The 24,757-nt window shown below is 38.4% G+C and overlaps 1 protein-coding gene across 1 annotated transcript in view; it reads left to right on the top strand.

The window, feature by feature from the left end:
• Window positions 1-24,757, top strand: part of LOC131416887 (multidrug and toxin extrusion protein 2-like) — a 69,382-nt gene that overhangs the window by 20,768 nt on the left and 23,857 nt on the right. Inside the window, exons 8-9 of the mRNA XM_058559658.1 lie at window positions 10,817-10,930; window positions 11,859-11,926. Of these exons, the coding sequence (XP_058415641.1) occupies window positions 10,817-10,930; window positions 11,859-11,926 (182 nt within the window). The remainder of the gene's footprint in view (window positions 1-10,816; window positions 10,931-11,858; window positions 11,927-24,757) is intronic.

Below are 24,757 nucleotides of genomic sequence, written 5' to 3'. Positions count from 1 at the left end.
GGTCCATTATTTCCTTATTTATTTTCTGTCTGGATGATCTGTCCATTGATGAGAGTGGGGTGTTAAGATCCCCTACTATTATTGTGTTGTTGTTACTATCTCCTTTTAGGTTTGTTAATAGTTGCTTTATGTACCTTGGTGCTCCTGTATTGGGTGCATATATATTTAAAAGTGATATGTCTTCTTGGTGGTGTGTCCTTTTTATCATTATATAATGCCCCTCTTTGTCTCTCATTACCTGTTTTATCTTGAAGTCAACATTGTGTGATATGAGTATGGCAACACCTGCTTTCTTTTGTTTGCCATTATCTTGGAGTATTGTCTTCCATCCTTTCACTCTGAGCCTGTGTTTGTCTTTAGAGCTGAGATGTGTTTCTGGAGGCAGCATATTGTTGGGTCTTGTTTTTTAATCCATCCCACCACTCTGTGTCTTTTGATTGGAGAGTTCAGTCCATTTACATTTAGGGTGGTTATTGATACATGGGGGCTTGTTGTTGTTATTTTATCACTCTTTTTCTGTTTTTTTTGCATTTCTTTTGTTTCTCATTCCATGTGTTTCGGACTACCAAAGCAGTTTGGTAGTTCTGTGTGGGGATTCTCTTAGTTTTCTCTTTCTTTATCATGTGTGGTTCTGTTCTGATTATTTGGTTAGTGGTTACCATGAGGTTTGTGTAAAAAATCTCGTGGATGTGATAGTCCACTTTTTGATGACTTTGAATCGAAGTCGATTTGATCCCTTTCCTCTTCCCCTTCTATGTTATTGTTGTCACATCTTATTCCTTCTTGTGTTGTGAGTTCGTGTTTAACATAATGAGGTTATATTTATGCTTGGTGCTTACCTTCCCTTGATCTTTGGTTTTATAATTAAGTGTTTGCTAATCTATTTTGATAGAGGACTGCAGTTTTTCTGGTTTTCTCAACCTATTTTCCTCCTTGTTCAAAACTTTGAATCCTCTTTCTCTTTTTTCCCTCAGGGATAAAAAGAGGATCTTCTTGGTCTTCTTGAGCATTTCTTGTAGTGGGGGTCTTGTGGCAATGAACTCCCTTAGCTTGTGTTTATCTGGGATAGTTATTATTTCTCCATCATAGCTGAAGGATATTTTTGCTGGGTAGAGTATTCTTGGCTGAAAGTTTTTGTCCTTCAGAATTTTGAATACATCGTTCCACTGTCTCCTAGCCTGTAAAGTTTCTGTTGAGAAATCAGCTGAGAGCCTGATAGGAAATCCTTTGTATGTTATTTTTTTTTTGTCTAGCTGCCCTTAATATTTTTTCTTTATCATTGACTTTTGCCAGCTTTACTACTATATGCCTTGGAGAGGGTCTTATCGTGTTGATATATTTAGGAGATCTCTTGATTTCATTCACTGGTATTTCCAGCTCCTTCCCCAGGTTTGGGAAGTTCTTAGACATTATTTCTTTGAACAAGTTCTCTGCTCCTTTTTCCCTCTCTTCTCCCTCTGGAATACCTACAATCCTTATGTTGGATTTCCTAATTGAGTCGGATATTTCTCAGAGAGTTTCTTCATTTGTTTTTAGTCTTAGTTCTCCTTCCTCCTCCATCTGGATTACTTCCGCATTGCTGTCCTCAGTATTGCTAATTCTTTCCTCCATATTGTCTGCTCTGCTGCTTAAGGCTTCCAGATTTGTCTTTATCTCCTCTATTGTGTTTTTCATCTCTAAGATATCTGATTGGTTTTTTTTATACTTTCAATCTCTTTTGTGAAGAATCTCCTGATTTCACTGAATTGTCTTTCTGTGTTTTCTTGTATTTCATTAAGCTTTTTTATGATGGCGATTTTGAATTCTCTGTCATTAAGGTTATACACGTCTGTGCTTTCTGGGCTGACTTCTGGGTGCTTGTCATTTTCCTTTTGGTCTAGATATTTAATATATTTTTGCATGGTGCCTGTTGGTGTTGGCTTACCTTTCCTCATAGTGGTTGCAGTTTCTTCTTGCTGCCACTGGGTGGGGGTCAAGGGCCGTGTATCGTGTATTCTGGCCTGCCTCAATCCATGGGCACTCTTGTTGGCCCCTGGCTGATTTGCGGTGTGGCTGAGTGGAGGCTGCTGTGGTCAAGCATGGAAACAGCTGGAGCTGGAATGCAGATAGGCCAAAGCAGCTGGGGCTCAGGTGCGGGTGTGTTGAAGAGGAAGAGCTGGACTGCCGCTGAGCCAAAGAAGCTGGAACTGGAGTGCGCTGGGCTAAAAAAGCTGGAACTGGAGTGTAGTGGGCCACAGTTGCTGGCGCCAAGTCAGCTGGAGCCTCCTTACACTTACTCTGGAGATTCCAGCACCTCAGTCCTCGGGTGTACGGCTGCCTGGGTGCCTCAGATATCCCCTGTGTTGTGTGAATAGCTTCTGTTGGAATATGAACGTCCTTTTTGGTGTGTCTTAGAGGGGGAGAGTTCAGTGGGAGAAGCTCACTCCGCCCTGATGCTAACATCACCCCACCAATTCTCATTTTATCCCGTTGGCCAATACTTAGCCACGTGGTCGTACCAAGTTGCAAGAAATGTACAAGTGGCCTCTAAACTCTGGTGAGTTTATTTCCGTGAACAATAGGGAAATGAATTTTGCTAGACAAATTGTGGTGTCTGCCACAATTGAGTAGTATCAAGTACTCAGGCAATGTTAACGGCTATGGCTCATTCAGTTCTCACACATTACCCTGGATATTCATTTATCTTGCCGGATATCATGCATGCTCCTGCTTGACAAAGAAGTTTCCTGAAAAAGTTGTTTATCATTTTACTAATGGAAATAAATACTTCTCCCTTAAGTAAACTCTGAAATAGTGGATTGCTAATTTTAACCCAATTGGGTCCCAGTATATTTGTACAAATGCTATAGACTCGAGATCAGAGTTTGCCTGCAATAAAAAAAAAATTTCATACACACATTTTAAAACAAAGTTAATCCATTAAACGTGATAAAATAAGAACAAGCTTAGGCCTTTAAACCTTACCTGTTTTTTTATAATCAGCCTTCTTTAGTTTGTTTTCTTTTCGCTTTTAAAAGCAGAAATTGATAAATGAGAGCTCAGAGAATTCTCAGCTTCATTCTGCCCAGCCTCCCTGTGTAAATAGAAACCACATTCAGTCATTTCCTCTTGTCAGCTCACAATTCATAATCATTTCAGATTCTTTGCGTCTCGAAGGCGAAATAAGGAAAACAATCTCAGTTATTTTTAGCAACTTTACTGATGTATAATTTACATGCTATAAAATCCAGTTTTAGAATATTTCCATCACCCAAAGAAGATTCCTGATGACTCTTTGCGGTCAGTGAACCTGTTCGCACCCTGAGCCCCAGGCAAACACTAAATCTCTATAAATTTGCCTTTTCTGGACCATGGCAAATATTGAAAGTTGTAAGTAAACCATCCCTTTCTGAGACACAGTAATGGCTTCTTCAGAGGTGACTAATTACCAATGATTAATAAACAAAGTAAGGAAAAAGCACTTACATCTACTGTGTAAAGTGATTTTCATCTCTTTGCTCAATTTTTGTCTTTATCTCCTCCCACCCCTTACTTTTAGTGGTTGAGGAAAAGAGCCATATCTGAATAGTTTTTTATAAACACAAATGCATATTTTAGACCTTCTGCAAATCCAATTTATTACACAGGTTGATAGATCCTTTAATGTTTGGGGGTTGGGGCTTTTGGTGTGGATTTATTCACAGTCAAGCACCACATAATGACATTTTGGTCAATGCTGGACTACATGTACAATGGTGGTCCCATAATATTAGTACCATAGAGCCCAGGTGTGTAGTAGGCTATACCATCTAGGTTTGTGTAAGTACACTCTATGATGTTTGCACAACGACGAAATCACCTAATGGCGCATTTCTCAGAATGTATCCCCATCATTAAGCAATGCATGACTAAATTTGTTGTGAATTTATTAATGATTTAACCTTCTTTAAATAATCAACATTCCTCTAAATATTCACCCAGTACTTACACAACTAAAAACCAAAGATTTAAGAATTAACAATTTAGATTTCCCAAACATTTAAACATTGATTGCAAACTTATCACTTTTAAACATTTAATTAAAGTCTTGTCTAATATATCAGTCTCATAAATTCTTTAAACAACCTTAAAAACGGTTTTAAAAATATATACCAGGGGCCAGCCTGGTGGCATAGCAGTTAAGTTCGTACACTCCACTTCAGTGGCCCAGGGTTCACTGGTTCGAATCCTGGGCGCAGACCGACACACTGCTTGTCAGGCTGTGCTGTGGCGACATCCCATATAAAGTAGAGGAAGATGGGCATGGATGTTAGCCCAGGGCCAATCTTCCTCAGCAAAAAGAGGAGGATTGGCAACAGATGTTAGCTCAAGGCTAATCTTCCTTACACACACACACACACTATATATATATACACACACACACACCAAATATATAATGATTATATACTATACTTTCTTTCTATTCTCTACTATCCTCTACTCTTACTGTAACTCCTCTTCATCTGGGAGGTGGTAGGGCAAAGTTGTTAAACACGTTGACTCTGGAGCCAGACTGCATAGGCTCAGGTCCGACTTCTTAGTAGGGAAAATTACCTAACTTCTGTGCCTCGGTTTCCTCATTTGTAAAGTAGTAATAATAATAGGACCTTTATCATTTAATTGTTGTGAGGGTTAACTGAGTTAATCCATGTGAAGGGTTTAGAACAAAGACTATAACATAAAGTGCATTCAACAAATGTTAGCTGCTATTTTTTTTACTAGCCTTAAATATTTTTAATTGTTTTCAAGTCTCAAGCACTTTTTCATTTTTGCCTCCGACTTTTTGTTTTTGAAATGTTCAAGCCCACTGGTAAGTAGAAGGAATGGTTTAATGATCATTCCATTATGCTTTATCTAAATTTGCCAACTGTTAACATTTTGCCCTATTTGTTTCTCTCTTTCAACATATGTATCCATTGTTTTGCTGTCCAGCAAATTGAAGACGTCATGATGCCTCACCGCTAATTATTTCAGCATGCATCTCTTAAATAACATTCTTCTAAATAGCCACAATATTACCATATTGAAGAAAATAGAAAAACATTATTGAATATGATATTCAATAATATCATGTGATATATATTCTATATTCAAATTTCCATAGTTGTCCCCAAACCATCGTATATTTAAACCTGTTTTTGAGATCTAGGATCCAGTCAAGGTTCATGCGTTGCATTTGGTTGTTGTTTCTTTGTCTTCTTTTTATTTAAAACAATCCCTTTATCTTTTTTATTCTTGTGACACTGATTTTTCAAAGAGCCAGTTGTCTTGTAGAATGTCCTACACTCTGGATTTGTCTCCTCATGTTTGTGTCCTCAGCAGTAGATTCAGGTTACAGCATTTGGGCAAGAAAACCCCATGGGGAATGGTGTATACTTACTACATTGCATCTGGAGGCAAATAATTTCAGGCGATGCTGGGTTTGATCATTTGGTTAAGGTAGTGACTGCTAGATTTCTCCTTTGGAAATATAATTTTCTCCTTTGTAATTAGCAAGTAATCTGTAGGGTGATAGAGATCATTTGACTCTCTGGTTCTCCAATAATCTTTCATCCAATGGTTTCAGCACCCACTGATGATTCTCACTTGGATCACCTATTATATTGGGGGTTTCAAATATTCTTAAATTTTTAATATGCGTACTTGCATCAGTTAGGATGCATTCAGCTGTAAGTTAAAAACAAAAAAACCAGTTCAACCTAGCTTAACCATTAAAGATTAAAAGGTTAAACTGGCTCATGTAACTGGAAGTCCAAGTGTAGGTGTTTCAGTATTGGTGTGCAAGGGGACTGTGGATACCTGAATGAGAGTTAGGAGTTTCCAAGAGAAGGATGAATGGTGGTTGGACAGGCAACTGTAATGCTCATTGTAATATTCTGAAATACATGTTTTTTCTTATCTCTGTCCTCTTCCCAAATAAGATAGCACATCTTAATTTCCTCTCTCCATAGTCTTACCTTCTGTTTTTATTGTCAATTATAAGTTTAGTTCCAGATTTTTAAAAATTCTAATAAAATATTATTTTCTTATATTTAGATTTATCAACATGTTTTAGAAATTAATTTCTGGGCCAGCCCCATGGCTCAGCAGTTAAGTGCGCACGCTCCACTACTGGCGGCCCAGGTTCGGATCCCGGGCACGCACCGACACACTGCTTGTCCGGCCATGCTGAGGCCGCGTCCCACATACAGCAACTGGAAGGATGTGCAACTATGACCTACCACTATCTACTGGGGCTTTGGGGAAAAAAAAAGGAGGAGGATTGGCAATAGATGTTAGCTCAGAGCCGGTCTTCCTCAGCAAAAAGAGGAGGATTAGCATGGATGTTAGTTCAGGGCTGATCTTCCTCACAAAAAAAAAAAAAAAGTTAATTTCTTCACTGTTGCTTCTTGAATCTCATTCCTTCCTCCTGGATTTACTTTTATTCTTGCCGAAATACATCTTTCAGTAGTTCTTTCAGCAAGGATCTGTAAAGAGTAAACTCTTACCTTTTAAATGTTTTTTAAAAAATCTTCATCTTATTCTCATTCTTGAATATTGCTGGGTATAAAAATCTAAGTCGATAGTAATTTTGCATGGCTGATATTACACTTTTTCCTTCTTGTTCTTAGTGATAAGTCCACCATAAACCTGATTGTCCTTTCTTTGTAGACAATCAAGTATTTTCTCTCACAGTTTTAAAGATTTTCTCTTTCTCTTTTTTATACCACAGCATGGTCACATGAGGATTTTTAAAAAATTATCTTGTAGGCATTTGGTAAACTTTCTTAATCTGAGGACCTCTATTAAATTCTGGAAAAATTTTAGCCTTTTCTTCTATGACTTGTCTCCATTTCTAGCTGTTCTTTCCTTTGCACTCAGACATCTTACATATCTGCTCGTTTCTCTTTCTCGTGTTCTCTCTCTGCAACTCTTTGTGTTGTACTTTGAGAGATTTTCTCATTTCTGTCTGTCAGTTTACTAATTATGTTTTAAGCTGTGTCTTGTCTAGTTTCTGACTTATTTATTGCTTTTATTTTCAACAATTATATTTTTCATTTCTAAGCTTTTACTTGTTTCTTTTTTATATCTGTCTAACCTTATTTCAAAACCTCCTTCCTTGGAACATTTTAAGAATGCCTATTTATTCAGCTTGTCCTATCATTTCTACTTCATCAGGTGTGAAATCTTTCATGTGTTGGTTTTGTGACATTTCTTTCCTGGCATTGGATTTCTTATCTGTTTATATCCTGGGTCATGGAACATACCTGTACACATATTTTATTAATTATAAGACTCATATTATTTTGCATTTTAATAGCTTTAAAATTGGAATTCATCTTTCAATTGATATACTAAAATATTATGTTGTAATTTAATTGGCAGATTCTTTGTGGCTCATAATGGCATGTTAGATATGTTGAAATACGGTACTTAATTTCACTAAGCTTTGTCTAATTGATGCCTGCCCCCTGAAACTGTGGCTTTGACTGACTTCTTTATGGTTTTGTCTGTGAGCTTATTTTCCAAGGGGATCGTCTTCCTTGTGACTCACACTCATGCCCTGTCCATTTTTTAAAATGCTGTGTCTGCTCGGGCCTAATGGAATATATCTATTCCAAGTCCAGTTTCTTAGCTCGGGGTTTCCTCACTGTGACTGTACTTCAGGTTCAAGCCCTCTCCTATACATGGTGATGGTGACTGTTTCCACTCATGGGTTGGGACAGGCAGCTTGTTTGTGCTCGTGACTCCAGGCTAGCAGGCAGGTTTTCTGGTTTTTAGATGGAGACAGATTGGGGACAGTGCTTTCCTGCCTCCTAACACTCCCTGCTCACTGGGGCTTATGCCTTAACCCTCTACCCTTCCCTTCATCCACAACCATCAAGCAATCCATGTGGATTATTCCCTCCCTCAAACCTTCACCTCCAAATCTGGTGGTATGAGATGGGTCCCAGGCTCTCTCTGCTTCCCCTGAGACCCAATAAGGTGAGTGGCAAGATGGCTCTTGGTGCCTTTCTTTGCTCTTATGTTACAGAAATTCCTCATTGTTGTTCAGTGCCTATCTTCTTCCTCTGCCTTCTCTTCCTCTCTTCTCCTGGACCTTAGATGCAAAACATTGAGTTTCTCATACTCAAATTCATGGCACACTGATATCATCATTCCTTATACGGTTCCTTTCCCATTTAAAATGGTATTTCTCCCCTCATTTCTCAGTTCCCATTCTCCTCCCTCAAGGCACCCTCTCTGTGTTTGATATATGTCATTTAATATGTATCTTTGAAAAATGTGAAGCATTTTCTTTGGTCTGTGTATATGTTTATATTTACCTAATAGTATTGTAGTTTGCCAGCTCTGGTGGTCTAGTGGTTAAGATTTGGCACTTCCATCACTGTGGCCCAGGTTGTTCCCCGGTCAGGGAACCAAACCACCAGTCTGTCGGTTGTCATACTGTGGCAGCTGCAGGTTGCTGTGAAAGCTATGCCACGAGTATTTCAAATACCAGCAGGGTCACCCATGGTGGACAGGTTTCAGCAGAGCTTCCAGACTAGACAGACTAGGAAGAAGGACCTGACCACCCACTTCTGGAAAAATTGGCCCTGAAAACCCTATGCATAGCAGCAGAGCATTGTCTGATACAGCACTGGACGATGAGGGGATGGCACAAAAAGACCGGGTAGGGTTATGCTCGGCTGTAGACAGGGTCGCCAGAGTCGGGATCAACTTGATGGCACTAACAATAACACTATAATTTAGATTTCTTTTTTTTCCATAAATTTTTTCACTTAGCACAGAGGTCGGGAAACTACAGCCCACAAGCCAAATCTGGCCCACACCTTGTTTTTGTAAATAAAGTTTTATTGGAACACAGCCACATCTAATCAGTTACAGATTGCCTGTGGCTGCTCTTGCTTTGCTACAGCACAGTTGAATAGCGGCAACAGAGACCATTTGGCCTGCAAAGGTGAAAATATTTACTATCTGGCCCTTTACAGAAAGAGTTCGTGGACCTCTGACTTAGCACAGTGTTCTGTTGTTGTTTTTTAAATTGTAGTAAAATACACATAACATAAAATTTACCATCTTAACCATTTTTAAGTATGCAGTTAAGTAGTGTTAAGCACATTCACGTTGTCATGCAGCCGTCACCACCATGCATCTCCAGAACTTTTCCATCTTGCAAAACCGAAACTCTATACCCATTAAACAATTCCCCATTCCCTCTCCCCTCATCCCTGGTAACCCCCGTTCTACTTTCTGTCTTTAGGAATTTCACTACTCTTGATACCTCATATAAGTGAAATTGTATAGTATTTGGTTTTTTTTGTGACTGGCTTATTTCACTAAGCATAATGTCCTCAAAGTTCATCCACTTTATAGCATTTGTTAGAATTTTCTTCCTTTTTAAAGTTGAATAATATTCCATTGTATGTATATACTGCATTTTGTTTATCCATTCATCTGTCAATCGATATTTGGTTGCTTCCACCTTTTGTCTATTGTGAATAATGCTGCTATGAACATGGGTGTACAAATATCTCTTCAAGATCCTGCTTTCAATTTTTTTGTATATATACCCAGAAGTGGTATTGCTGGATCATATGGTAATTCTACTTTTAATTTTTTTAATTAGCCCTGAGCTAACATCTGCCAATCCTCCTCTTTTTGGTGAGGAATATTGGCCCTGAGCTAACATCCGTGCCCATCTTCCTCCACTTTATATGGGACGCCACCACAGCATGGCTTGATAACAGTGCGTAGGTCCACACCCAGGATCCGAACGTGTGAACCCTGGGCCGCTGAAGCCGAGCACGCAAACATAACCACTACTCTGCCGGGCCGGTCCCGTCTACTTTCAATTTTTTGAGGAACCACCATGCTGTTTTTCCATAGTGGCTGCACCATTTTACATTCCTAACAACAGTGCACAAGGATTCCAATTTATCTGCATCCTTGCCAACGCTTGTTATTTTCTGTTTGTTTTTTTTTTTAAGCAGCCATTCTAATGGGTGTGAGATGACATCTTACTGTGGTTTTGATTTGCATTTTCCTAATGATTAGTGATGTTGAGCATTTTTTCATGTGCTTTTTGGCTATTTGTATATCTTCTTTGGAGAAATGTCTGTTCAAGTCCTTTGCCCATTTTTTAATTGGGTTTTTTATTGTTGTTGTTGTTGAATTCTATGGGTCCTTTATATATTCTGGATATTATGATATCCAGATATCCTTATCAGGTACATGATTTACAAATATTTTCTCCCATTCTGTGGGCTGCCTTTTCACTCTGTTGATTGTGTCCTTTGACACATGGAAGTTTTAAATTTTGATGTAGTCCAATTTATCTGTTTTTACTTTTGTTGCCTGTTGGCACAATGTATTTTTAGATCTAACTACAATGCCATTTGTACATCCAGTGTTCTGCTTTTGACTATAATATGCATCCATCATATTTTACTTCTCTAGTTCCCTAGTGATGGTCTCCCTGATGGCCCCAATATCCCACAACCACAACCTGCCACAGTGAATGTCCTGCATGTTTTCTTATGGAGCTCTATGAAAGTTTCTTTGTCATTTATACCAGGAGAGAAATGTGTGGGTGATAGGGCATATACATAACTTCAGTTTCACTAAGTATTGCCAGCTGTGTTCCTGCCATCTCAAACTCTGGTCTTGGTTGACATCTTTAAAGTCAGTTATTTTTCTATAGAACTGCAGTTGTTCCTAGTCTCTGGCCATTTGGAAGAGGCAGGTATGTGAAATAAAATTGTTAGTATCAGAGACTGTTGAAAAGTAAGTGCCTGTTTTCTTGCCCGTCCTCCAGGTTGGACTAGGGACTGTTTCCAGGAGTGGGACTCCTACATCCAGCTGGCTATTCCCAGTGTGTTCATGCTGTGCATTGAGTGGTGGACCTTCGAGATCGGAACCTTCCTTGCAGGTTTGTCAGCAGTTCAGTAGAAATGTAAAAACAGCCTGCTAGTCATGTCTCCAGGGCTGTTCAAGAAGTATAAGTTTTACTTCTCCTTCCTCTTCTTTACATCAGGCTCTCATGGAAGTTTTCAACATAGGTTTAAATCCTTCTCCAACCATAAGCATGTTCAGGTCGGGTGGGCTTTAGCTTTACCTCACTGCCCTTCATTTTGTAGGTTTGGAAAGGAAGGCCGCTGTGAAGATTTTGCCATGGTCACGGAGTGGGAGAACAAAACCCTGAATCTAGGTCTCCTGACTCTCGCAGACCATCTTCTGCTTCAGTTGATTTTTGCTAGACGTGATGCCAAGTTTTTAAGACATTTATAAACACACAGTGACTGATTTGGCTCTGTCTTAGACATGATCTGTGTTTCTATGAGAACTGTAACAATTTTGGTCATAGGTCTTCACCTTAGCCATCTTATTGCTAGTAAACTAATAGAGAAAATAAAAAAGACAGAGGATGATAATAATTGGTGTTAAAGTTTTTGTTGACACTTGAATACGGCAATAGTCCCATCAGTTCTATATAGAGTTCCACTGCCTTCCATCCCTTCCCTCCCACATTCTCTCCCCATACATCTCCCTGAGGACTGACCTGTAAATCTAGGAGCCTCATTGTTTTCTACTTTACACCTGATGTTTTCTTCCCCGGTGGAGTAGGGGCTTGTAGAATGAAGCTGTATCACGTCTTAGCTGCCTGAGTTCTTGGCAGCTTCTTGGGAATGGGCTGGGGTTCCTCTCTGCACAGATGGTGAATTCTTCCACTGGGTTATGCTTCTGGGGGTAGTCTTCACTTCTCTTAAATTAAGATATGTACTAGATTCATAAGGAAAATGTTTGCTTTAATCCACTTTTTGAAATGTGTTTTGTGTGTGCCTTTGCCAACATTTCAGGACTGATTAACGTGACAGAACTTGGAGCCCAGGCCATCATTTATGAACTGGTCTCTGCAGCCTACTTGGTAAGAACCTCCAGGGTGAAACTTAGCACCTTCTGTGCATAAACTCTGCTAGGCTATTGTCATTGCATTCACTTAGCCAATGTGTTGAATGCCCACCATGCCATGCACCGAGGAGAGGGGAATCAGACAGCACGAAGAGAGCATGGCATAGTGGACAGAGCATGGGTCTTGGAGCCAGACACACTGGGTTTGAGTCCTGGCCTGCTGCTCCCCAACTGTGTGACCATGGGCTCATTACTTAATCTTTCTGAGCTTCAGTTTCCTTATGGACAAAATGGGAAAAAATACCTACTTTGCAGACAAAAATCGGATAAGATGACACAAGTAAAACACGTAGCACAATGCCTGGCATGTTTATTCAGTGAATGTGGAGTTGGTGCTAGAACGTAGTAGAGAGTATGATGGAGACAGTCCCTGCCCTCTAGGCACTTGTGCTCTGCTGGGGAGATAGCGATAAACAAGTAAACAGATGAATAAGACCATTACCAATATATATATAACATTGTACCAATAAAGAAGCAAAAAAAGTCTGAGATGCATAAAAACAGAGACTGATACCTTATTAGATAGGGTAGTCAGTAATGGTCCTTCTGAGTTGCTATTTAAACTGAGACTTGAAAGGTGAGAGGGAGCCAGCTTGGGAAGCCCAAGGGTGAGAGCTGAGTGGGTAGCCTGACCAAAGGCTCCAAGAATAAAAAGACCACTCGACGTGTTCAGGGACCTGAAATGGGAACCTAGCTGAGGGGGCTGGTGAGGAAAGAAGGATGTGACATGCTTCTTGCTGCTGTGTGGAAGCTGGCTTAGAGGAGAACAGGTGTGGGAGTGGGTACCACTGGAAGGAGGCTGTTGGAATCATCCACGCGAGCAAGTAGGAGGCTGCTGGTGGTGGAGGAGAAAAGCAGATGAGTTAGTTATGTGGTAGAAGCAGAAGTGACTGGACATGACCAGCGTCTGGATGTGGGAGGCAAGGTGATGGATGGGAAGAATCACAAATGACTCCAGGGGTTCTGACTTAAACAACCGTGTGGGGATAATGCCTTTTATCTTTTGATGCTTTTTGAATATTCCAACCCTGTACAAATATTCCATTTGTTTTGTTTGTTTCTTGCTTGTTTTTATTTTTGTTTAAGATCAACAGAGGCCATCTGGGCAGAGGGATTATGAGCCATTTTTGTTTCCAAGTATTTTTTTTTAATCTTACAAATGAAAAACAAATTTTAGTGGGAATGGATGTGGTCATCTAGGAATGAAAAGGAAGAGTGTCTAGGAGCAAGCCCCAACACGTAGAGGTCGAGAATAGAATGAAAACCCAGTCAAGAGATAGGACAGGCCAGTGTGGAAGGAAGAAAATCAAGAGAACCTGTGGAGGAAGCAGCTAAGAAGACTGATTCACAGAGGGAATGACGACTGGGTGGAGGCTGCTGAGAGGTGTCAGAAGATAGGATTGGAAAGTGTCCCTTGGGTTTAGAGTCATTAGAGACCTTATGGAGTGATGAGGAGTGAGAGCCAGATTCGAATGCATTGACTTTCAAGGTAGGCAAAGGAGCAGAGACAGCTGAGGCAGACAGTTCTGTCTAGAGTTTGGTTGTTGAGGGTGAGAAATGTATGTTCAAGGAAGGGTTTCAGTTTTGCTTCTATTTTTAAATGATGATACTAGAGCTTGTTTATAGGTGTGTGATAAACCGTACCTATCTACTAATTCTATCTTATCTTCAGATTTTCTGTTTTTCTACCTGGTCTGTCACAGGTCTCCTTTTATATTTTTAATTCTGACAAAAAACACATATCATAAAATTTACCGTCTTAACCAGTTTTAACTATATGGTTAAGTAGTGGTAAGTACGTTCACATTGTTGTGCAACCAATCTCCAGAACTTTTTCATTTTGCAAAACTGAAACTCTATACCCGTTAAACAACAACTCCCCATTCCTCCTGCCCTCAGCTTCTGGCAACCACCATTCTACTTTATGCTTCTTGTCACAGGCTTCTTTTTGTTAGAGACACTGAGGCAATAATTCTTCATTATTCCTATGGAAAAAAAAAGCCCCCATAGTGGTGAGCTTATAATAAAAATTATAAAATACAAAGAAATAGTCCATCATGAGTAAGAGTTCACAGATACAACAGACAGGAAAATTAAATTTCAAATCTGAGATGATGGTATAATAATCAGAAAGAGAAAAGTATTATGTTTAAAATCATTAAATGTAAAAGAAGGAATTGAAACCAAAAGAACAATATTTGGAAAAGAACCAAGTAGAATTTTCAAAACTAGAAAATATAGCCATATAAATGTAATACTTAATAGGTATGATAAACAGAAGGTGAGTTAAAGCTGAAAAACCAAATAATAAACTTGAGGATAGATCTGTGGAAATTCCTAGAATAAAACTAAAACATGTAAATAGATAGAATTAGATATATAAACCAATGAAATAGAATAGGGAGCCCAGAAATAAACCCTTGTATATATGATCAAATTGTTTTTGACAAAGATGCCGAGACTATCCAATGGGGAAAGGACAGTCTTTTCAACAAATGGTGCCGGGATGACTGAATGTCCACATGCAAAAGAATGAAGTTGGACCCTTACCTCACACCATATACAAAAATTAACTGAAAAGGAATCAAACACCTAAACATAAGACCTAAAACAATAAAACTCTTAGAAGAAAACATAAGGCAAAAGCTTCACAACATTGGATTTGGCAATGATTTCTTGGATATGACTCCAAAGGCACAAGCAACAAAAGAAAAAATAGAGAAATTGGACTTCTGAAAATTTGAAAAATTTGTGTTTCAAAAGACAATATCCAGAGAGTAAAAAGGCAACCTAACAGAATGGGAGAAAATACTTGCAAATCCTCTATGTGATAAGGGATTAATATCCAGAATATATAGGGAACTCCTAAAACTCAATAACAAAAAAACAACCCTATTCAAAAGTGGACAAAGGATTTGAATAGATATTTCTCTAAGGAAAATATACAGTGGCCAAATAAGCACATGAAAAGATGTCAACATCACTTACTATTAGGAAATGATTACAAAAAACTACATTGAGATACCATCTCACATCCATTAGTATGGCTACTATAAAAAAAAAAAAACACAGAAAATAACAAGTGTTGGTGAGGATGTGGAAAAATTGGAACCCTTGTGCAATGTTTGGAATGAATGTAAAATAATGCTGCCACTGTGTCAAAAAGTATGGTGGTTCCTCAAAAAATTAAAAGTAGAATTACCATATGACCCAGTAATTCCACATCTGAGTATATACCCAAAAGAATTGAAAGCAGGATCTGGAAGAAATATTTTCACACTCATGTTCATAGCAGCATTATTCACAATAGACAAAAGGTGGAAGCAACCCAAATGTCCACCCACACATGAATGAAGGAATATATGTGATATATACATACACTGGAATATCATTCAGCCTTAAAAAGGAAGGAAATTCTGACACATGCTACAACATGAATGAACCTTGAGGACATTATGCTAAGTCAAATAAGCCAGTCAGAAAAAGCCAAATACTGTATGATTCCACTGTATGATTCCATATGAGGTACTTAAAATAGTCAAAAATCATAGAGACAGAAAGCAGAATGGTGGTTGCCAGGGGCTGGGGGGAGGTGGGAGGGAAGTTATTGTTTAATGTGTATAGAGTTTCAGTTTCACAAGATGAAAAGAGTTATGGAGATGGATGGTAGTGATGGTTGCACAACATTATGAATGTATTTAATACCACTGAACTGTACCCTTAAGAATAATTAAGATTGTAAAAAAATATATATACTATATATAATTACTGAAGTAAGAAGGAAAAAATGGTTAGGATGGTAAATTTTATGTTATGTGTATTTTACCACAATAAATAAAAATGGGAAAAAGTAGAAATGGAATATATGAAAGATATAGGTCCATTATATATCTAGTAGGAATTCCACAAGGAGAGAATAGAGACACAGGTGGGGATGCAATATTCAGAGACATTTGACAAGAGACAGAGACAGACAAAGACATGATTCTGAATATTCAGAAATCATAATGAACATTGTATTGGAGATTCTAACCTGGGCAATTAGGCAAGAAAAGGAAATAAAAGGCATCCAGATTGGAAAGGATGAAATAAAACTATCTGTACTTGCAAATGACATGATTTTATATATAGAAAACTCTAAGAAATCCACATGTACATGCAAAAAAAAACCCTAAAACTACTAGAGCTAATAAATGAATTCTGCAGACTTACAGGATTCAATATCAGTACACAAAAATCAGTTATATTTCTATAACACTAGCAATGAACAATCTGAAAATGAAATTAAGAAAGCAGTTCCATTCGCCACAGCATCAAAAAAAAAAAAATACTTATGGGTAAATTCAACCAAAGAAGAACAAGACTTGTATACTGAAAACTACAAAACATTGTTGAAAGAAATTAAAGAAGACCTAAATAGATGGAAAGATTTCCCATGTTCATGGATTGGAAGACTCAGTATTGTTACAGTGGCAATACCTGCAAGTTGACCTACAGATTCAGTGCAATCTCTATCAAAATTCGAACTTGAATTTTTTGCAGATTGGACAAACTGATCCTAAAATTAATTTGGAGATGCAAGGGACCCCAAATAGTGAAAACAATCTTGGAAAAGAACAAGTTGGAGGCCTCACACCTCAACAATAGCAATAAATACCAGAAGACCGTGAAATAATATCAAAGCACTGAGAGAATAATTTCACTTCTTACCTAGCTAAGCTATTGCTCAAGAAAGAGGACAAATTAAAAGACATTTTCCAGCAAAGGCTGAGAGACACCACCATTCACAGACCTTCATGGAAAAAACACTGATGTCAAAATAATGGTGAGCAGAAATAATGGTGAGCAGAGTAAGTGGTAAATATGGGTAAATCTAAACTAGCATTGATCGCAGAAAAAAATGAGATCAATTTTCACAGTACAAAAATAAGGTAGAAATAAAATGTAGTATAGCAATAAGAGGTGAGATTGGGAGAGGGTTTTCTCATTTAAAGCAATCTAGATGTTACCAGGGAAGAGGGTAGAAGATAGTGATTAACTTAATTTTTATAAGTCAGTATGCATGTTGACATTTTAAGGGAATAACCAAGAAAGAGGAAATAGAATATATTTCTAAACCAGGAGCAGAGATAAAATGGGAATTAAGAAAATATGATTAATCCAACAGAAGACAGTGAAAATAAAGAAGATAAAGTAGCAAAAAGAAAGCATTATAAATAATACAAAATAAAATGGTAGAATTAAATGCAAATAGTCTATAATCATACTAAAGGAAAACATTCCAAACTTACCAGATAAAAACAGACTCTCAAGTTAGATTGCTCTCCCTTCATATCTTTTTGCTGTGCTTATTTTTTCCACAGTTTTGTGCTTTTCTCACTTAAGCATTTTTTTTCATGTTTTTAAAGGCTTTTCCTAAAAATGGTTAAAAATCTGATTTGCCTGTGTATAATCAGCACCTGAATATAGCACTATTCACTTAGTCACTTCACCATACCTGGACTTTTCATTTGTTTCCAATTTTTCACTAGCACCAGTATTGTTTCAGTCAATATCTTTACACATAGAACTTGACCCTTGAGGAGAGTGACATCAGCATCATGGCAGAATGAGTTGTTCCCTTTGTCTCTCCTGTCTAAGTTACAACCAGCAGGACATCCATTGACCAACAAAGAACTCCCTGCACAGCACACCAGAACACCTGAGAGATCCCTGCACCTATATATCTTAAGATGGGTGGACTGGACCTCTGGGAGGCAGTGGAACTAGGGGAGCAGCCCCGCCTCCACCAGCAGCTGTGATCTGAAATGTGGATACCTCCAGCAGTGGCGGTCTTGCCCTGACCTAAGGTTTCAAAAAACACAGCAGAGCTGGAGACCAGAGGCTGCAAGAGCAGCAGTAGTGCTCATGGCTCAGTCCCTACTCCTCCCCTAGCAGTGGCAGGTGGCACCTGTGACCTGAGGCTTCAGCAGCCACAGCAGAACCTGTGACCCAGCCCCCTCTCTCTCTCCAGGCAGCAGTGACTCCATCTCCAGTCTTTCCAGCAGCAAAGGCTGCATCCAAAAAGCAGATACCCCCAGAAGGGGTGGTGGTGCCCTGACCTGAGGTTTCAAAAACTGCACAGGTGCGTGCTGGCGACCAGAGGCTGCAGGAGCAGCAATGGCACTAGCGGCTTAGCCCCTGCCCCTCTCCTAGTGGTGGCAGGTGGCACCCGCAACCTGACACTTCAGGAAACGCAGCAGTACCAGCAACACTGCCCCCTCCCCCTCCCCAGGCAGCTGCAACTCCAACACGGGTCTGTCCAGCAGCAAGGGCTGCATCCAAAACGGGATACGCCTAGCAAGGGTAGTGGTGCCCTGACCTGAGGCTTCAAAAATCACACCATAAGGCCAGCCCCAGTGGCCTAATGGTTAAGTTCGGTACACTCTGCTTCACTGGCCCAGGTTCTGTTCCCTGGCGCAGACCTACACCACTCATCTGTCAGTGGCCATGCTGTGGTGGTGAGTCACATGCAAAAAGAGGAAGATTGGCAACAGATGTTAGCGCAGGGTGAATCTTCCTCAGCAAGAAAAAAAGTACACCAGAGCCAGAGACCAGAGGCTGCAAGAGCAGCAACAACACTCACGGATCAGTCCCTATTCCTCACCCAGCAATGGCAGGTGGCACCTGTGACCTGAGGCTTCAGGAGCCACAGCAGAACCTGTTACCCAGCCCCCAGTGGCAGTGCCCCTAACATAGGCTCTACCTGTGTCATAAAAGACCTTGGGTCCCTGGCAGTGGAAGTGACACCCATGAACCCAGCATCCCTGACACTGGCGCTGCGAGCATCCCCAGATAACCTAGGAGCATCTGTGCAGGTGGTGCACGTGGCAGCAGCATCTGAGCCCATGGAGAGCCTGTGGAGAGCCAGTGGGGGGACATGAGACTGAGGTGACCCCAGAAGCAGAAGAGGCACTCACTGCTTGGTGACCCCAGTGGTGACACCCAGGACTGCAGTGACATCATAAGCAGCAAGGCACAAGCACCTTCAGAGGCACAAGCAGCACAAGGAGGGCACTGACGATGCCTGTAGCAGAGGCAATGGAAAGTGCAGGCTCTCAAATACAACCAGAAGCAGCTCAGAATCAAAGTAAACAAAGCCTTACCCAAATAAGACAGGTATTTACTACCACAAATGCACCAGCAGAGGATCAACTCATCAAGTACCATGAAGAACTATAGTAACACAATAGAACAAAAAGAAAATGACAACTCTACAGAAACCAAACTGGAAGTCACAGCAGATTGCTATCTAACTGACAAGAGAATTCAAAAACAGCTGTCATGAAGAAATTCAGCGAGTTACAAGAAATCTCAGAAAGACAGTTCAATGAGCTCAATAAAATTAATGAACAGAAGGAGTACTTCACCAAAAAGATTGAAACTCTTAAAAAAAATTCTGGAGCTGAAGAGCAGAATTAATGAGATGAAAAATAAAGTAGAAAGCCTTGGATATAGAGCAGACCATATGGAAAAGAGAATTAGAGAGCTCAAAGATAGAAATCTAGAAATGATTCAGATGGAAAAACAAGGAGAAGTAAGATTTTTTAAAAATGAAGAAATTCTACAAGAAATACTGACTCAATCAGGAAAAGCAGCATAAGGATAATGGGTATCCCAGAAGGAGAAGAGAGGGAGAAAGGAGCAGAGAGCTTATTCAAAGAAATAATAGCTGAGAACTTCCCAAACCTGGGGAAGGAACTAGATATACAAGAATATGAAGCTAATAGAATGCTTGATTATCTCAACACAAAAAGACCTCCAATGCATATTATATTAAAACTGTCAAAAGCTAATGACAAAGAAACAATATTAAAGGTAGCAAGAGAGAAGAAAATAACGTACAAAGGAACCCCCAACAGGCTATCAGCAAATTTCTCAGCAGAAACTCTATAGGCTAGGAGAGAGTGGGATGATATATTCAAAATATTTAAAGACAAAAACTATCAGTCACGCAAATTACCTTTCAGATATGAAGGAGAAATAAAGGCTTTCCCAGACAAACAAAAGCTGAGGGAGTTTATCACCACTAGACCTGCCTCACAAGAAATGTTGGAATGTCCTACCTGAAACAAAAAGGCAAAGGTTTACAAAGCCTTAAGCAAGGTGATAAATGATTCTGTCTAACAGACAGAATCAGATTACAACTCTACATCGGAATAGGTTAGTAAACAATTATAAAGGCTAAAAGGAAAGAAAGCATCAAAAATAACTATAACCACTTTAATTTGGTAACAGACTCACAATGCAAAAAAGGATAATTTGTGACAACAAAAACAGAAGGGAAAGAAAAAAGAGACAGAACCTGCGTAGGCTAATGGAGATTAAGAAGCTATCAGCAGAAGAAAGACTGTATCATCTATGAGATCTTTTATACAAACCTCATGGTAACCACAAAACAAAAAATCAAAGCAGAGTCACAAAACATAAATAAAGACAAAACTGAGAAAACATCACAGAAAACCATCAAACTGAAATGGCAGACAGAAATACAAGGAAAAAGAAACAATGGAAATATAGAACAACCAGAACACAATAGATAAAATGGCAGTATTAAGCCCTCATATATCAATAATGACTCTAAATGTAAATGGATTGAATTCAGCAATCAAAAGACACAGAGTGGCTGGATGGATTAAAAAACAAGACCTAACAATATGCTGCCTCCAGAGGACCCATTTCAACTCTAAAGTATAGGGCTCAGAATGAAGGGATGGAAGATGATACTCCAAGCAAATGGCAACCAAAAGAAAGCAGGTGTTGCTATACTTACATCAAAGTAGACTTCAAGTCGAAAAAGATAACAAGAAACAAAGATGGACATTATATAATGATAAAATGGACATTTCACCAAGAAGACATAACACTTATTAATATATATGCACCTAGCATCAGAGCACCAAAGTATATAAAGCAACTATTAATGGACCTAAAGGGAGAAATTGACAGCAACATCATAATACTAGGGGACTTTCACATCAATGGATAGATCCTCCAGACAGAAAGTCAACAAAGAAACATTGGCCTTAAATGAAATACTAGACCAGAGGGACTTAATAGATATATATAGAACATTCCATTGAAAAGTAGTGGAATACACATTCTTCTCAAGTGCACATGGGACATTCTCAAAGAGACTATATGTTGGGAAATGAAACAAGCCAATTTAAGAATATTGAAATCATATCAAACATCTTTTCTGAGCACAATAGTATGAAACTAGAAATCAACTATAAGAAGAAAGCTAGAAAAGTCACAAATATGTGGAGACTAAACAACATGCTACTGAACAACTATTGGATCAATGAAGAAATCAAAGGAGAAATCAAAAAATACCTGGAGACAAATGAAAATGAAAACACAACATACCAAAATTTATGGGATGCAGCAAAAGCGGTACTAAGAAGAAAGTATATATATAGGCCTACCTTAAGAAACTAGAAAAATCTCAATCTAACACTATACTTAAAAGAACTAGAAAAACAAGAACAAACAAAGCCCAAAGTCAGTGTAAGGAAGGAAATAATAAAAATCAGAGTGGAAACAAATGAAATAGAGACTAAAAAGACAATAGAAAGGATCAATAAAATTAAGAGCTGGTTCTTCGAAAAGATAAACAAAATTGACAAACCCTTAGCTAGACTCACTAAGAAAAAAAGAAAGAAGGCTCAAGTAAATAAAATCAGAAATGAAAGAGGAGAAATTACAACAGACACCACAGAAATACAAAAGATTATAAGAGAATACTATGAAAAGCCATACACCAACAAATTGGATAACCTAGAAGAAATGGATAAATTCTTAGAATCATACAACCTACCAAAACTGAATCAAAAAGAAATAGAAAATCTGAGTAGACCAATTACAAGTAAAGAGATTGAAACAGTAATCAAAAACCTCCCAAAAAACAAAAGTGCAGGGCCAGACAGATTCTCTGGTGAATTCTACCAAATATTCAAAGAAGATTTAATATCTATCCTTCTCAAACTCTTCTGAAAAGTTAAAGAGGATGGGATGCTTCCTAACTCATTTTACGATGCCAACATTACCGTGATACCAAAACCAGACAAGGACAACACAAAAAAGGAAAATGACAGGCCAATATTGCTGATGAACATAGATGCAAAAATCCTCAACACAATATTAGCAAATTGAATACAACAAGACATTAAAAGGATCATACATCATGATCAAGTGGGATTTGTTCCAGGATGCAGGGATGGTTCAACATCTGCAAATCAATCAATGTGATACACCACATTAACAAAATGAAGAATAAAAATCACATGATCATCTCAATAGATGCAGAGAAAGCATTTGACAAGATTCAACGTCCATTTATAATTAAAACTCTCAATAAAATGGGTATAGAAGGAAAGTACTTCAACATAATAAAGCCCATAAATGACAATCCCACAGCCAACATCATACTCAATGGTGAAAAACTGAAAGCTATTGCTCTAAGAACAGGAACAAGACAAGGATGCCCACTCTTGCCACTCTCATTCAAAATAATACTGGCAGTCCTAGCCAGAGCAATTAGGCAAGAAAAAGAAATAAAACGGATCCAAATTGGAAAAGAAGAAGTAAAACTTACTATTTGTGAATGACATGATTCTATATATAGAAAACCCTGAAGAATTCACAAAAAAACTATTAGAAATAATTAAGGAATACAGTCAAGTTGCAGGGTGCAAAATCAACATATGAAAATCAGTTGCATTTCTATACACTAACAATGAACAATAAAAGAGAAATCAAGAATACAATACCATTTACATTGTAACAAAAAGAATAAAATACGTAGGAATAAATTTAACCAAGGAGGTGAAAGACTTACACACTGAAAACTATAAGACATTATTGAAAGAAATTGAAGAAGACATAAAGAAATGGAAAGGTATTCCATGCTCATGGATTGGAAGAAAAAACGTAGTTAAAATGTCCATATTACCTAAAGCAATCTACAGATTCAGTGCAATCCCAATAAGAATCCCAGTGACATTTCTTCATGGAAATAGGACAAAGAATTCTTTTTATAGAACAACAAAAGACGCCAAATAGCCAAAGCAATCCTGAGAAAAAAGAAAAAAGATGGAGGTATCACACTCCCTGATTTCAAGATATACAAAGCTATTGTAATCAAAACATACACGCAGATCAATGGAACAGAATTGAGAGCCCAGAAATTAACCCACACATCTATTGACAACGAATTTTTGACATACAAGCCAAGAACATACAAGGGAGAAAGGAAAATCTCTTCAAAAAATGGTGTGGGAAAATTGGACATCCACATGCAAAAGAATGAAACTAGACCACTATCTTACACCATACACAAAAATTAACTCAAAGTGGATCAAAGACTTGAACGTAAGACCTGAAACCATAAAACTCCTAGAAGAAAACATAGACAGTACACTCTTTGACATCAGTCTTAGCAGTATCTTTTTGAATATCATATCTCCTCAGGCAAGGGAAACAAAGGAAAAAATAAACAAATGAGACTACATCAAACTAAAAAGCTCCTGGATGGCAAAGAAAACCATCAACAAAACAAAAAGACAACCCACCAACTGGGAGAAAACATTTGCAAATCATATATCCACTAAGCAGTTAATATACAAAATATATAAAGAACTCATGCAACTCAACAACAAAAAAATGAACAACTTGATCAAAAAATGAGCATAGGATATGAACAGATGTTTTTTGAAAGAAGATATACAGATGGACAACAGGCACATGAAAAGATGTTCAATATCACTAATTATTATGGAAATGCAAATCAAAACTACAATGAGATATCATGTCACACCCATCAGAATGGCTATAATTAACAATACAAAAAATAACAAGTGTTGGAGATGATCTGGAGAAAAGAGAACCCTCATAGCCTGCTGGTGGAATGCAAATTGGTGCACCCACTATGGAAAACAGTATGGAGATTTCTTAAAAAATTAAAAATAGAAACACCATATGATCCACCTCTCCCACTACTGGGTATTTATCTAAAGAACATGAAATCAACAATTCAAAGAAATTTATGCATCCCTATGTTCATTGCAGCATTATTCACAATAGCCGTGACTTGGAAGCAACCTAAGTGTCCATCAGCGGATGAATGGATAAAGAAGGTGTGGTATATGTATATACAATGGAATACTACTCAGCCATAAAAAAAAAGACAAAATTGTGCCATTTGTGACAGCATGGATGGACCTTGAGGGTATTATGCTAAACAAAATAAGTCAGACAGAGAAAGACAATGACTGTATGACTTCACTCATAGGTGGAAGATAAACAAACACATAGACATGGAAAACAGATTGGTGGTTACTAGAGGGTGGGGTGATGGTGAAAGGGGTAAAGGGGCACACACATATGGTGAAGGATGGAAACTAGACTTTTGGTGGTGAACACAATGCAGTCTATACAGAAGTCAAAATATAATGATGTACATCTTAAATTTTTATTATATTATAAACTAATGTGACCTCAATAACATAAAATAAAATAAATATGGTGTTGGAAGAGAGCTCTATGGATATTCTGGACTGCCAGAAAGTTGAACAAGTGGGTCTTAGGGAAAATTAAGCCTGAACTATTGCTGAAGGCAAAAATGATAAAACTGAGGCTGTTCTACTTTGGGCACATCATGAGAAGGCAGGATTCTTTGGAAAAGACAATAATGTTGGGAAAGGTGGAAGGCAGTAGGAAAAGAGGAAAACCAGATATGAAATGGATT

This window comes from Diceros bicornis, chromosome 18 (genome assembly GCF_020826845.1).
Source record: "Diceros bicornis minor isolate mBicDic1 chromosome 18, mDicBic1.mat.cur, whole genome shotgun sequence".
Taxonomy (NCBI): Eukaryota; Metazoa; Chordata; class Mammalia; order Perissodactyla; family Rhinocerotidae; genus Diceros; species Diceros bicornis.
Note: the sequence above shows the minus strand (reverse complement) of the source record. Positions and strands in the feature narration are given on the sequence as shown.